This window comes from Orcinus orca, chromosome X (assembly GCF_937001465.1).
Source record: "Orcinus orca chromosome X, mOrcOrc1.1, whole genome shotgun sequence".
NCBI classification, from domain to species: Eukaryota; Metazoa; Chordata; class Mammalia; order Artiodactyla; family Delphinidae; genus Orcinus; species Orcinus orca.
In genome coordinates this window covers 49,253,363-49,269,138 of record NC_064580.1, presented here as the reverse complement: position 1 = coordinate 49,269,138, position 15,776 = coordinate 49,253,363, and the positions used below count along the sequence as shown (strand labels likewise).

Genomic DNA, 15,776 nt, shown 5'->3' with positions numbered 1-15,776 from the left:
CACAATTTAGTGGGATAGACAAAACATAAACAAGTAAACAAAAAATGTTTATTACCATTTCAGATAGTGATACGTACTTTTTAAAAGCTGAAAAACAGGGTAAAAGGCTAGAGAGTAACAAATGGGAGTGGAGTTATCTTTCAAAGTCAGAAAAGATTTCTCTGAGGAAGTGACATTTGAGCAGAGACCTGAATGAAAAGAAGGAGGAAGGTAAGAGAATATTTGAAAAAGGAGTGGTCCAGGCAGAGGGAACAAGTGCAAAGCCCTGATACATAGGCAGGCTTAGCATATTCAAAGAACAGCAAGGAGAACAGTATGGATGGAATTCAGCAGGCCAAGGGGAGAGTGGTACGAAATGAGATCAAAACATGTCATGTAAGTCCCTGTAAGTCTTATTAAGCAGTATTTGTACTGTGTGATGACAGGCCATCTGAGAGAATTTTTGTTTATTTTTGTTTTGCATATGTGTGTCTGTTTTACTTTTCTCTTTAATTAAAATATATTTATTATGGAAAGTTTCAAATATATACAAAAGTAGAGAGAATAATATAATGAACCCCTTACACTCATCACCCAGCTTTAATAATTATCAAGTCATCAAGTCATGGCTTCTCTTGTTTTATCTATACACCTACCTACTCCCCACACAACTTCAGATAATTTTGAAGCAAATTTCACACTTACTATCATTTGGCATTTATGTCTGAAAGGTAAGGACCATCTGGAAGTTTTATACAGGGGAGTGTTAAGTAAGGAAGATTACTTTGGGGATGAAACAAAATCATATAAGTAAAGAGCCCATTACATAGTAGGTGCTCTCAAAATAGCAGTTATTATCACTATTACTCTGGCAGGATGCTGATGAAGTTGCAATCTTGAATGAGATTGAGACCAGAATGACCAAGAAGAGTGGAGACAGAACTGAGGATCAGATTGGGGGGGGGGGGAAGCCAGCCAGGAGCAAGGTATGGTAGAATAAGGATGGATATGGATAAGGTAAAGGAGCTATTGCCAGCATGGCTATCAAATCAGAGCCAGGTCTGTAGAGAGCCACAGAGAGTCAGGCACACCTCTGAGCTAAGCTCTCTCACTACCACAAGTAGTATCTCTGCTCATGTGAAGCCTTAAGAAGGCTAGTGGCCCTGTCCAGGTTCAATATTGCCAGAGATTTGTAGGGACTCCAATGCCTCATGACATTTCAGTGGTACAGAACTCCAGTTTATGGGGAGTTAATCAAGTCATCTCCCCCTTAACATCCTCCTGAGTCAGGTATTCCAGCTTCATCTCACTATGGATCTACCAACTGAATGAACTTTTATTATTGCTGTTATTATTATTATTTACTATTGTTGAGTACCAAATATACACCAGGCATTGTTAGGGATCTTTAGGTACATTATCTCATCTCCTCTCATTCTACATACAGCCTTGTGAAGCTGATGTTGTTACTACCATTTTATTGATGAGGAAATTGAGGCTGGGAGAGGCTAAGAGACTATCCAAAATAATCCACCTAGGAAGTAAACACCTGGTCTGAATTTAATGCCCAATCGTTTACTTCTACACCAGGATACCTTAGAGAAAAGTCACTGTCTTTCATATTTGGACATCTAGGTAGTTCTTGGCAACCTGAGCCACTGAAAATTGCACCCCACCTATCCCCTTGAGTCAGTGGAAGAAGGAAGACAAGACATCTGCTCTTGGGGTTTTCAGACCCCAGTCCCTGAGAGTTCTACCTAAGAAAGCATGGCTGGAGGCAGAGAAAGTGTCTGGAGTGGAAAAGTATAAAGTATGCATGATCTTGGCCATCCTTTTCCTCGTAGATACCAATGAGAATAGCCTCAAAGTAAGACGATGTCTCCTTACCTCAGATTATGTCACAAAGTGTGAAAAGAACTGATCTTATTCTCAAAGGTCCACAGCAGCAGAATGCCTTTATGTTGCCCAAAGTTTCAGGATGTATTTTAGCAGTCTGGCTCAGAAAAACACCAAGCAGCTTGCTCAGGAATTTGAACCCTGCCTCCAAAGGAAAACCTAAAAAAAAAGTCTGACTATACAACAATCTAAAAGCTAGTAACTAGAGCTAGATTTATTCTTGACCTCAATTAATCCAGCCAGCATTGCTTGCTCCCTCTCTAGGGGCTGTCTAGAATGGAAGCTTTATTCATTCATTCATCAACTATTTATCGAATGCTTATGACATGTCAGGAATTGTCCTATATTGTGGAGTCAGTGTGGAAGGAAAATAGACATGTTTATGCCCTCAAGGAGTTTCCAGTATTGTGGGAAAACCTGTTTTTGCGAGCAGACTGTCTGTCTTCTTAACCACGTCTAAAACAGCTGAATATACAGGGCTTCTCAGTCAATGCTTACTAGCATATGAAGGGAAATTGGAACTGATACCCTATGGGGCTATTTAGATTAAATCTCATCTAGAGATAGTGTGTCTGTCCAGTTCTATCTACCTTATTCTGAAGTTCCTGAGTAATACAAGGTGCAGATATCTCCTTCTCTAAAATCTGTTCTGCTACTCAGGCAGTACAGCAGGAGAGGTTAGTGGCACACACTAGATGCCTAGATTCAAGTCCAGGCTCTGTCACTCACAAACCATGTGAGTTGTAGGCCAGTAACCTAACCTCTCTGTGTCTCAGTTTTATCATATCTAACAGTACCGAATTAGTGGAATTTTAAGGACAAAATGAATTAATATATATTAACAATATAATTAATATACTTAAATAATTGATTAAATAATTAATATAAATATTTAGAAGAGTGCATAATATATGGTAAGCAATCAATAAATGTTGGAAAGCATAATTGTTGTTCTGGAGCTACAATGAAGGGAGCTACCAAAAGTTAGTTGTTTTCAATTGAGCTACTCCAAAGAAATTCAGTTTCCTGTTTTTTATGGGGTGAGAATTTGGCTACTTTCTCTTCTACACTGAGTTTGGTCTTTCCAGTTTCAAGAAGTGCTCAAGAGGAGCATATATGTGGTGTTGAAAATAGATTATAAATGAGGCAATCTTTCACTCAGAAGCTGCTGGTCAGACTTTGAGAAATTTCTTTTGGGATGAGACCAGCCTAAGGAAGAAATTCTTCAGGAGTTATGAAAAAATACTTCCCTGGACATTGCTGCCATCCTCTTTTCTTCCCTACATAACTATACTTCTTGAAGCAGTTGTCACTGCTTTGCTTCATCACCATCCACATACTCTTCAGGCCCAGTGAGTATGGTTTCTGCCTCCTTCACTCCAATGTAACCACTTGTGACAACACAGACTGACCTTGAGGACATAATGCTATGCAAGATGTTAGAGAAAGACAAATTCTGTATCATCTCACTTATATGTGGAATCTAAAAATGTCGAACTCATAGAAGCAGAATAGCATGATGGATGCCAGGGGCTGAGGGGTGTGGGAAATGGGGAGATTTTAGTCAAATAGAACAAATTTCCAGTGATAAGATGAATAAGTTCTCGGGATCTAATTACAGCATGGTGGCTATAGTTAAGAATACTGTATTGTATACTTAAAACTTGCTAAGAGAGTAGATCTTAAGTGTTCTTTACCAGAAAAATAAAAGGTAACTGTGTAGGGTGATGGATGTGTTAATTAACTTGATTGTGGTAATCGTTTCACAATGTATTTGTATATTAAATCATAATGTTGTACACCTTAAAAAAACATCACATTGTACAACCTACACATATACAATTTTTATTTGTCAATCATACCTCAATAAAGCTGGAAAAAAATGCTGATTATGTTCCACTAAATCACATGCAGTGAGGACATTTACATGCAATGAGGCTGGAAATTTTGTTAGTGAAGACTGCAGGAAGACCCTGACTGATTTCCTGCTTTATAAGGAAGTCAGGAATTTAAGTGGGAAATCATAAGCTTGCCTTTGCAAAATATTGCTGTGGGAGATCCAAAAGAGTTACAAACTTTTTCCCTCCTATTTTTAAAAGGCCTCAGAGAAGTAGAGGCTATAACTAACTGCTCACAGTAGTCCAATTCTTGGGGAAAACCCACAAATACTGAAAAACTACTTAGATTTGACCTAAATCCTTCAAGCTAGAGATTTGTTTTCTTCCCCCTCCTATTCGACTCTGCTTTTCACTGCCAACTGTGGTAAAGCTTCTTATTCCATGTGGCAAAGCCCCAATGAAAACAAGAGTAATACAGGTTCACAAGCATTTGGCTTACTATTTCCATAGTAGCCAACACAGTGGTAGTCTCACAGCTAGGTACCATACCTGGATGCACCTCAAACTCTCCATCCTGAGAAGGCCCTTAAATTCAGGAAGGCCATACAATTTCAAGGTTAAGTTTAAGTGCACAAGCTCTGGAGTTAGAATACCTGAATTCAAATCCCAGCTCTACCACTACTGTTTAAATGTGGGCAAGTTTCTTACTTCTCTGGGCCCAATTCCCCCATCTAAAAAGTGGGATAGTGATAGTACTTACCTAATGGGGTTCTTGTAAAGACTAATGAGACAATCCTTATAAAGCATTTACAACATGACACTTAGTAAATACTGAACAAAAGGTAGCACTGTTTTCATTTGCAACCCACCTACATTTTCATGATATACTATTAAGTTAGCAAATAAAGCTGGTTGAAACTGGAAAAAGTTAGGTCCCTACACAAATCACTAACCATACTCTATGCTAGCAATGGTTTCCATTTGCAACACATTACTTATGAAATAGGAGCTACCTAGTCATTGCTTTTATCTAAGACAGTGTTTTACAAGCTTTTAGATTACTTTGAGAATCAGTGGTCTGATTTATATATATCTTTTTTTACCTCTTTTTTATATGTATCTTTTTTTAACCTCTTAACGTGTTTATTTTTTTAACATCTTTATTGGAGTATAATTGCTTTATAATGGTGTGTTAGTTTCTGCTTTATAACAAAGTGAATCAGTATGTATACATATATCCCCATATCTCCTCCCTCTTGTGTCTTCCTCCCACCCTCCCTATCCCACCCTCTAGGTGGTCACAAAGCATGAACTGATCTCCCTGTGCTATGTGGCTGCTTCCCACTAGCTATCTATTTTACATTTGGTATAAACTACATATATCTTATTTGGTATAATGCCTTCAACTTATCCTTACAAACCTGGTGAGCACATGTTTTCCCACTCCTGCTTCCAGGTCTACATTTCGTCTTCTTTTCCTTAAAGCAGTGGTTCCCAAAATATAGTCTGTGGACCAGCAGGATCAGTATCAGCAACACCTGGGAACTTGTTAGAAATGTAGATTCATGGACCCCACCCGAGACCTACTGAATCTGAAACTCTCAGTGGTAGCAGGTGGGACAGCAGTGTGTGTTATTATTACTATTTTTTTTTTTTTTTTGCGATACGCGGGCCTCTCACTGTTGTGGCCTCTCCGATTGCGGAGCACAGGCTCCGGACGCGCAGGCTCAGCGGCCATGGCTCACGGGCCCAGCTGCTCCGCGGCAAGTGGGATCTTCCCGGACCGGGGCACGAACCCGTGTCCCCTGCATCAGCAGGCGGACTCTCAACCACTGCACCACCAGGGAAGCCCAACAATGTGTGTTTTAACAATAACCCTCCAAGTGGTTCTTATGCATGCTCAAGTTTGAGAACCATTGCCCTATCCTACTGACACAGCTAACATGACCTGTAAAAAGAATCAGTTCATTGTATCACTGATCTCGTAATTTCTACACCTCTGGTTTTGATTTCTTTTAACTCTTTCCGTGTACATGCCTTCACTGTCCACTTGTGTTTACTTCAGTTTCTAAGCAGCTCCATCTTTGGACAAATATCTATCTCAAAATAGTTTTTTTTTTTTTTTTGTCTTCAGTGGCAAAGACGACCGGCTGCTCATTACCATAAGGATTAAGTCAAATCATAACCTTATTTTTCTAACCTTTCATACTTTTATACGTCCTCTAAGTCCAAGTTATAACTAGAATCTGAGAAAGGGCTGGACCAAGAGTAAACAGAGTAATTATATAACTTTTATTTTTTTGTGCTTATCTAATTGAATATATTATCTATATCTATCCACCTTCCAAAATACAAAAAAAACACTTTCGGGTGTTTTCCTTCAAACCTCACCCCAGATAGAGGATAAGGAGAACATGCCAAATCATTAGTCACAGAACAGACCGCCCCCCCCCACACCCGCCCGGTTCATTTGCTCTTTTCATTTTCCTATATGTTACTAGGATAAAGAATCTGGAACACCTACTTAAAAAACTCTCCTTCTGTAGAAGATTAATACAACTGTTGATAAAATTAGTCCAATGAGATTCTTTTAAGAATTGATATTTTTAATCTACATAATGTTAAACTGCCTAAAAAACAACATGTTCTTTGTTGCTCAGTAAAAACTCTATCTCAATTGGGGACAGTAAGATGGGGAAAGGTGAGGTTCTGGCAGTCTGGAAGAAGTTTCTTTATGACATAGAGACAAGAAAATTGAGATGAGTCTACTCTGCTGTAGATTCCCTAAATGCTTTTGTGCTCTGTTTCAGTTCTATGGAAACTGAAAAAGGGCTTTGAGTAGTTCTAGTCAGTGTTGTCAAGCTCCATTCCTCCTAGTTCACAATGCCTCATCTTTTCCTTAGGGGATGAAGTCAAATAAACTCCCAGCCTGAAAGAGGTTTTTGTTTGTTTGTTTGTTGTTTGTTTTTTTTTGTTTTTGGCAGTACGCGGGCCTCTCACTGTTGTGGCCTCTCCCGTTCGGAGCACAGGCTCTGGACGCGCAGGCTCAGCGGCCATGGCTCACGGGCCTAGCTGCTCCACGGCATGTGGGATCTTCCCAGACCGGGGCACGAACCCGTGTCCCCTGCATCGGCAGGCGGACTCTCAACCACTGGGCCACCAGGGAAGCCCTGAAAGAGGTTTTAATACTACTTAACTAGTATAATGAAGGCACATCCCACCAGGTGTTACGGAATATATAAAATTAACCATTCCTGGACCTCATAGAAAGAAGACTTACATCTCATAGACACTATTTTCCCTCAACTTTTTATTCATTCCTTCTCCAGTTGCATCCTGAAATAGACTTTCAGTACACCTCAGGCCTGGATTACTACCACAGTTTCTCCGACTGCCATCAGTCAGCCTATAGGTTAACTTTCTTTCAACATTCCTTTGTCGTTTCCTATCACATTGTACCAAAACTCTTCTGCCTAGCTTTAAGGCTATCATTTGGCTCATCCTTCCTATCCAACTTTATTTTGTACTATTTCCCAAATAGAAGGTCCCCTTCCCCTAGGATAACTGAAATTCATTTGCTCTTTCTTAGGGAAAAGTTGAAGAAACAAGGAAAAGAAAAACAGACACTGACATCCCTAACAGCAAAAGTTTATTTACAATTGTAGTTAAGGAATATTTTTAATGCATGCTGAGAAAACAGTAATATTCCAAACGTATAGGTTACTCTCTGGTAAGGAATACAAGATGACGCTGGGAAAGGCTTTGGCATACACAACAACTGGAACCAGGTTAACAGAACACCTGCACTATTAGAACGTTGTTATCAGAACACTTATATATCACCTATTTATATGTCACACCAACTTCATAAACAGCTCATCTTCTAACTCCTCACTGGCTATTTGAGTAAATAGCATTCAAGGTTAAACATTAAGACTGGGGAGTAGGGAAGAAATACAGAAGTGATAAGCATCACAACATTTCAGAGCCTATATATACTAATACAACATTAAGATTAAGAAACAGTATTCCAATTTTTTTCTGAAACAGTATTTGGCAATGTTTTAGCGCATAAGAAGACACTGCTTTGGTCCATCCACTCTTTCCAGCTTTTCAAAGTGTTTCCTGGCATTGCGGATATTGATCAGAGTAGCTGCAGAAGCTGAGGGTGGGGTAGGGAAGATAACCAACAGACTAAGTACAAGCAGCCAAAGGAATAATTGACTAGTAAAAACAAATAAACAAAAGAGAGCCAAATCCCTCAATGTATGTCACAGAGAACATAAGTCCCAAGTTAACCAGAGTTTAATTTTTCTGAATAAATAAAAGATTTGTTTATATTCTAAACACAGTATTTTCAAAATAAATTTTCAAACTCTTTTGGTTTGGAGCTAATAGTAAAAAAGAACATTATCTTATGTTGTATTCTAATATTAACCTAAGATAGATAACTTAAGAGATAATTTAAACTTCTGGGAGCATCCTGGAAATACTGCTAGAACCTTTATTTCAATGGTTGTGATGGATATGGCTATTATGGCATGGAAGCACCAAATATCTCTCTTTATGCTCATAACAGAAATATGGAAGTATGGTACTTAGGAATATACAATGACATATAAAATGGTTCAACATTTAATAGTTCAGAGCTTAGATTGACTGGTCTTTTAAAAATCTACCCCACATGGAGCATAAGTCATACATTTGAGTTCTTTTTCTTTAAAATCCTTAGATGTAATAACTATACGTAAGTAATTTTTAAAGTTCCCATGAAGAAGATATAATACCCTAGAGTCTAAATTATCTTTAAGTTTCAAAATATGTCTATTAAATAAAAAGTATTTACCACTAGTACTAAATTTTTTTTTCATTGTGGTAAAATGCACACAAAATGAAATTTACCATTTTAACCATTTTCAAATGTATAGGTCAGCGGCATTAAGTACATTCACAGTGTTGTGCACTACTAAATAGCTTTTCAGTATCTTTAATAATGTACTACCTCTAGGGAAATTAGTTTAAAAACTACGTGGCTTTGAACCTATGTCGGCTAAGTTTAAACTTACGAATGGATGGATCAGACATCACGACCATCACATAAGTGTTGGATGTAAAGATGTCAATGAAAGCAGCAAAGTTAGAGTTCCTGACTTCCATGCTCTGGAAAGAGGCAGCCAGCTTGCTGTAGGAGAAAGGAGAAAAGTGAGTAAAGAACGTAAAATAATAGCAACATAAGACATTCTTATTTTTCACGTTAAATATTTTCATAGCATTATATCTCAATCCACCACCTCATTAAGACAGTTAATCACTAACCCACTTTGCTTTCCAAGGAAACTCTAATGACAAATTTAACACGTGCTGGAAAGTGACTTAGAAAGTGGATTAGGACTTGATACTGACTGTGAAATGAAAAGTGGGCTTAGACCTAGATTCATATTAAAAATCATGTTACCAAAGATTTCTCTAATATTTAAGTTTATTCAGTTGAAATTTCCCTATCATTGAGATTAATAACTGTATCTTTTGAATGTTAGTTATGCTGAAATTCTAGAAATGATCCCATTTCTTTGAAAACAAAAAGGGTAATGATATTTATATGCCATTTGCTATTTCTTCTTAAAAATGTTAGAATAAACATGCCAGAAAGTCTCAAAGTGTGCTATGACATAAAAGGGAAAAAATTACACTTATTCTATTGTCTGGGCATCAAAGTTTTACCAGGATAAGAATTTTGATTATTAAATCTTTACTAGATTATGATGTTCAGCCATTCCTTCTTCCTATATTCACAATGCTAAGATTCAAATTGTATTTAAACAAAGCTGAGACAATATGATCAGATATTTCTAGACTCTCTACTTTGTACCATTCTTGAATCAGTCCCTCACTATTTTAATTACCATAGTTTTATAGTAAATCTTGGTATTTGGTAGGGTAAATTCTCCTTTCTTGTTTTTCAAAACTCTCTTGGACATATTCTGTTTATTTTTTTCCCAAATAGTATCAAACATCTTGAAGGGGTACTCTGCTTAGATATTTTTCATATGCTTCTTCTGCATCAGTTGACTTTGCATTAAAGATGTCTTTCACTTCTGTCAACTGTAGGCTCCCTTAGAGTTTAGCTTTATTTTTAATATAAAGAAGAATATAGAAGTACAGTCTACTATAGTTATTTGAATCTCTCAAAAAATGACAATTTGTTCCAGAGATAAATACATCACATAAGATCTCTTACCTGCAGCTCAGCTTAAATTGCTTAATAATGTTGCTGATTTTCTCAAATCTGTGGACATCACGCTGTTCTTTACACTGATAGTGAGAAATCACCTATGAAAAAGAGCAATGCCCTTTAAATTCATGCAGCGTTGTCATATCACCCTCTACTACTCTTCAAGGCAATACATTTGTCAGTCTCTTGGTCACCCTGATTTTCAGGGTAGACTTGGCACCTGGCTTTACTGCCTCTATTCCTCTGTCCCATATCCTGTTAACATCTGCATAATTTCAACATCCCTATGGATGACCCATCCAGTACTGTTTGGTTATAAATTTATTAGATCATTTAAGTATTGTATTATCTATTTTGGTTCATTGCTGTCCTTTCTCACTTACTTTAATCATTAAATATTCATCTTATTTCAATTTTTTCAAATTATTTCTATTTTTTGATTCAAAAAAAGTACAAATCAAAAAGGAAAAATAAAAATTCTTAGCTGTTTTTTTAAAAATATTTTATTTATTTGTTTATTTATTTTGGTTGTGTTGGGTTTTAATTGCAGGCACACAGGATCTTCGTTAAGGCATGTGGGATCTTTTCGCTGTGGCATGCAGGCTCTTCGTTGCGGCACTCAGGCTTCTCTCTATTTGTGGCACATGGGCTCCAGGGCGTGTGGGCTCTGCAGTTTGCAGCATGCGGGCTCTCTAGTTGAGGTGTGCAAGCTCAGTAGTTGTGGTGCACAGGCTTAGTTGTCCCGTGGCACGTGGGATCTTAGTTCCCCGACCAGGGACTGAACCTGCATCCCCTGCACTGGAAGGTGGATTCTTTACCACTGGACCACCAGGGAAGTCCCTCTTAGCTGTTGCTGAGGTGTACTTAATGTATTTAATTTTAATGAAGTCTATAACCAAGTGGTTTTTGGTATCATATTTAAAAATCTTAACTGAACGATTCTGACCTCTGAGGATTTACTATTTATAAATGAACCTATTCATGATGGACACCAATGCCAGCTGAAAATACTTCCCCTCACACTTTCAGATTAATAAAACCACACAAATATTTCCCATAGGCTGATGTAAAGTTTCTAGTAGGAAGCAAAACTGAGTCATTTGCCAGAAGAAAATTCACAGGGCAATTCCCTGAAACCATGTGAAAATTTCAAAACATAATTCCTAGACCAATGGTGGAATAGGTTCCTGTTGATTGACTTCAAGAGCTATAGTGAAAATGGTCAATCACAACGAAACTTAGTCCTCAAGAGAAAGCAAAAGCTACTTGTCACTGCCAGTGAAAAACAGAGTTTATATTAGGTTAACCTCTATGATCATGTGCGGTAGATGTGGCAGGAGAATACTGCTGAAGCAGGATTCTACCATGCCACATGTCTCAAGATAGACAGAAGAGCTCACCTGCTTGTTGCTATTACCACTAGCAGGAAAGACAGGGCTCAGGGTAGTGAACTTCCAAGCAAGTGATCCCTGCCTATGGGCTGAGGCAGAAAGACACTCTAGTTAGGACTCCTTGCCTCAGCTGTACCAGTTAGCAGGAAGGATGACTCCCAAATATGCTACCATTAAAAATAATGTTTCCACAAAGGAAGGAGAAAAAAATTGCACTTTGAATTCTCTGCCCTCTGTTGGCTGCAATAGCAAAAGAAATCAATGTTAAACAGTTTGCCAACTGTATGCTAAACTTTGTGCTAGGGCTTAATGCTACCTTGTCCCATTTTAATCCACACAATAAACCTATGATATAGATATTATTATCTCCATTTTATAAAAGGGGAACCAAACTCAGAGAGATTAAGATATGTGTCTACCATATATATGCTGTCTACAAGAGACCAACTTCAGATCTAGGGCCACATACAGACTGAAAGTAAGAGGATGGAAAAATGCATTCCATGCAAACAGAAATCAAAAGAAAGCTAGAGTAGCAATACTCATATTAGACAAAATAGTTTAAAGAATGTTACAAGAGACAAAAAAGGACACTACATAATAATCAAGGGATCAGTCCAAGAAGAAGACATAACAATTGTAAATATATATGAACTCAACATAGGAGCACCACAATATATAAGGCAAATACTAACAGCCATAGAAAGAAAAGTCGACAGTAACACAATCATACTGGGGGACTTTAACACCCAATGTTCATCAATGGAAAGATCATTCAGACAGAAAATCAGTAAGGAAACACAGGCCTTAAATGACACATTAGGCTAGATGGACTTAATTGATATTTAGAGCATTTCATCCAAGAGCAGCAGAATACACATTCTTCTCAAGTACACATGGAACATTCTCCAGAATTGATCACATGCTGGGCCACATAGCAAGCCTCAGTAAATTTAAGAAAACTGAAATCATATCAAGCATCTTTCCCAAACACAACGCTATGAGATTAGAAATCAACTACAAGGAAAAAGCTGTAAAATACACAAACATATGGAGGCTAAACAATATGCTACTTAACAACCAATGGATCACTGAAGAAATCAAAGAAATCAGAAAGTACATAGAGACAAATGAAAATGGAAGCATGAGGATCCAAAACCTATGCGATACCCCAAAAGCAGTTCTAGGAGGGAAATTTACAGCAACACAATCTTGCCTCAGGAAACAAGAAAAATCTCAAATAAACAACCTAAACTTACACCTAAAGCAACTAAAAGAAGAAGAACAAACAAAACACAAAGTTAATGGAAGGAAAGAAACCATAAAGATCTGAGCAGAAATAAATGAAATAGAGAGAAAGAAAACAACAGAAATGATGAATGAAACTAAAAGCTGGTCCTTTGAAAAGATAAACAAAATGGATAAACCTTTAGACAGACTCATCAAGGAAAAAAGGGAGAGGACTCAAATCAATACAATTAGGAATGAAAAAGGAGATGCTACAACAGACACCACAGAAATACAAAGGATCATGAGAGATTACTACAAGCAACTATATGCCAATAAAATGGACAACCTAGAAGAAATGGACAAATTCTTAGAAAGGTACAATCTCCCAAGACTGAACCAGAAAGAAACAAAAAATATGAACAGATCAATTACAAGAATGAAATTGAAACTGGGATTAAAAAACTCCCAACAAACCAAAGTCCAGGACCTGATGGCTTCACACATGAATTCTATCAAACATTTAGATAACACCTATCCTTCTGAAACTATTCCAAAAAATTGCAGAGGAAGGAACACTTGCAAACTCATTCTATGAGGTCACCATCACCCTGATAACCAAAACCAGACAAAGATACCACCAAAAAAGAAAATTACAGGCCAATGTCACTGGTGAACATAGATGCAAAAATAGTCCTCAACAAAACACTAGTAAACTGAATCCAACAATACATTAAAAGGATCAGACCCAATGATCAAGTGGGATTTATCCCAGGGATGAAAGGACTTTTCAATATCCCCAAATCAATCGGTGTGATACACCACAGCAACAAACTGAAGAATAAAAACCATATGATCACCTCAATAGATGCAGAAAAAGCTCTTAAAAAAATTCAACACCCATGTATGATAAAAGCTCTCCAGAAAGTGGGCACAGAGAAAATTTACCTCAACATAATAAAGGCCATAAATGACAAACCTACACCTAACATCATACTCAATGGTGAAAAGCTGAAAGCATTTCCTCTAAGATCAGGAACAAGACAAGGATATCCACTCTCACCACTTTTACTGAACATAGTTTTGGAAGTCCTAGCCATGGCAATCAGAAAAGAAAAAGAAATAAAAGGAATCCAAATTGGAAAAGAAGCAAAACAGTCTCTGTCTGCAGATGACATGATACTACTATACGCAGAAAATCCTAAAGATGCTACCAGAAAACTACTAGAGCTCATCAATGAATTTGGTAAAGTTGTAGGATACAAAATTAATACACAGAAATCTCTTGCATTTCTATACACTAACAATGAAAGATCAGAAAGAGAAATTAAAGAAACAATCCCATTTACCAGTGCAGCAAAAAGAATAAAATACCTAGAAATAAACCTACCTAAGGAGGCAAAAGACCTGTACTTCAAAAAACTATAAGATGCTGATGAAAGAAATCAAAGATGACAAAAACAGACAGAAAGAAATACCATGTTTTTGGATTAGAAGAATCAATATTGTCAAAATGACTATACTACCCAAGACAATCTACATATTCAATGCAATCCCTATCAAATTACCAAGGGCATTTTTCACAGAACTAGAACAAAAAATCTTAAAATTTGTATGGAGACACAAAAGACCCTGAATAGCCAAAGTAATCTTGAGAAAGAAAAACGGAACTGGAGGAATCAGGCTCCGTGACTTCAGACTATACTACAAAGCTAAAGTCATCAAAACAGTATGGAACTGGCACAAAAACAGAAATATAGATCAATGGAATAGGATAGAAAGCCCAGAAATAAACCCACGCACCATGGTCAATTAACCTATGACAATGAAGGCAAGACTATATGATGGAGAAAAGACAGTCTCTTCAATAAATAGTGCTGGGAAAACTGGACAGCTACATGTAAAAAATATGAACATTCTTTAATACCATACACAAAAGGAAACTCAAAATGGATTAAAGACCTAAATGTAAGACTGGATACTCTAAACTCTTAGAGGAAAACATAGGCAGAACACTCTGACATAAATTGCAGCACGATCTTTTTCAATCCACGTCTAGAGTAATGGAAATTAATAAACAAAAAAACAAGAAACAAATGGGACTTAATTAAACTCAAAAGCTTTTGCACAGCAAAGAAAGTGCAAAGACAACCCATAAAATTGGAGAAAATATTTGCAAATGATGTAGCAGACAAGGGATTAATCTCCAAAATTTACAAACAACTCATGTGGCTCAGTATGAAAAAAAACAAACAACCCAATAAAAAAATGGGCAGAAGACCTAAATAGACATTTCTCGAAAGAAAACATACAGATGGCCAGGAGGCATGTGAAAAGATGCTCAACATTAGTAATTATTATAGAAATGCAAATCAAAACTACAATGAGGTACTACCTCACACCAGTCAGAACGGCCATCATCAAAAAGTCTACAAACAATAAATACTGGAGAGGGTGTGGAGAAAAGGGAACCCTCTTGCACTGTTGGTGGGAATGTAAATTGGTACAGCCACTGTGGAGAACAGTATGGAGGTGCCTTAAAAAACTAAAATTAGAGCTACCATATGATCCAGGAATCCCACTCCTGGGCATATATCCAGAGAAAAACATGGCTTGAAAGGATACATGCACCCCAATGTTCATTTCAGCCCCGTTTACAATAGCCAAGACATGGAAGCAACCTAAATGTCCATCAACAGATGAATGGATAAAGATGTGGTACATATATACAATGGAATATTACTCAGCCATTAAAAAGAATGAAATAATGCCATTTGCAGCAACATGGATGGACCTGGGGATTATCATACTAAGTGAAGTCAGACAAAGAAAGACAAATATCATATGATATTGCTTATATGTAGAATCCAAGAGAAATGATACAAATGAACTTGTTTACAAGACAGAAACAGACTCACAGACTTAGAGAAGGAACTTGTGGTTGCCAGGGGCGAAGGGTGGGGGTAGGGATAGATTGGGAGTTTGGGATTGAGATGTACACACTTCTATATTTAGAATAGATGGCCAACAGGGACCTACTGTACGGCATGGGGAACTCTGTTCAATATTCTGTAATAACCTAAATGAGAAAAGAATTTGAAAAAGGATACATGTGTATGTAAAAAACAAAAAAAGCAATAAATGTGTCTAAAATCATGAAGCACTGGTAGAGCTCAGAAACCAAAATTACTTACTGTGAGCTGCTCTTAGAGC

General features: G+C 37.3%; 1 protein-coding gene across 15 annotated transcripts in view; it reads right to left on the bottom strand.

The window, feature by feature from the left end:
- Positions 1-7,345: 7,345 nt before the first annotated feature.
- Positions 7,346-15,776, bottom strand: part of RRAGB (Ras related GTP binding B) — a 51,151-nt gene continuing 42,720 nt past the window's right edge. For 10 of the 15 annotated variants that reach the window (XM_049704615.1, XM_049704616.1, XM_049704608.1 and 7 more), the window contains 4 exons: positions 11,346-11,425; positions 9,952-10,043; positions 8,780-8,895; positions 7,346-7,875 (listed from right to left, as the gene is read on the bottom strand). In XM_049704615.1, the coding sequence (XP_049560572.1) occupies positions 7,778-7,875; positions 8,780-8,895; positions 9,952-10,043; positions 11,346-11,425 (386 nt within the window). In that variant the 3' untranslated portion in view covers positions 7,346-7,777. Of the gene's footprint in view, positions 7,876-8,779; positions 8,896-9,951; positions 10,044-11,345; positions 11,426-15,776 lie in introns of those variants that run through there. The other 5 variants (XM_012537611.2, XM_049704617.1, XM_004282284.2 and 2 more) reach the window with 2 other exon arrangements.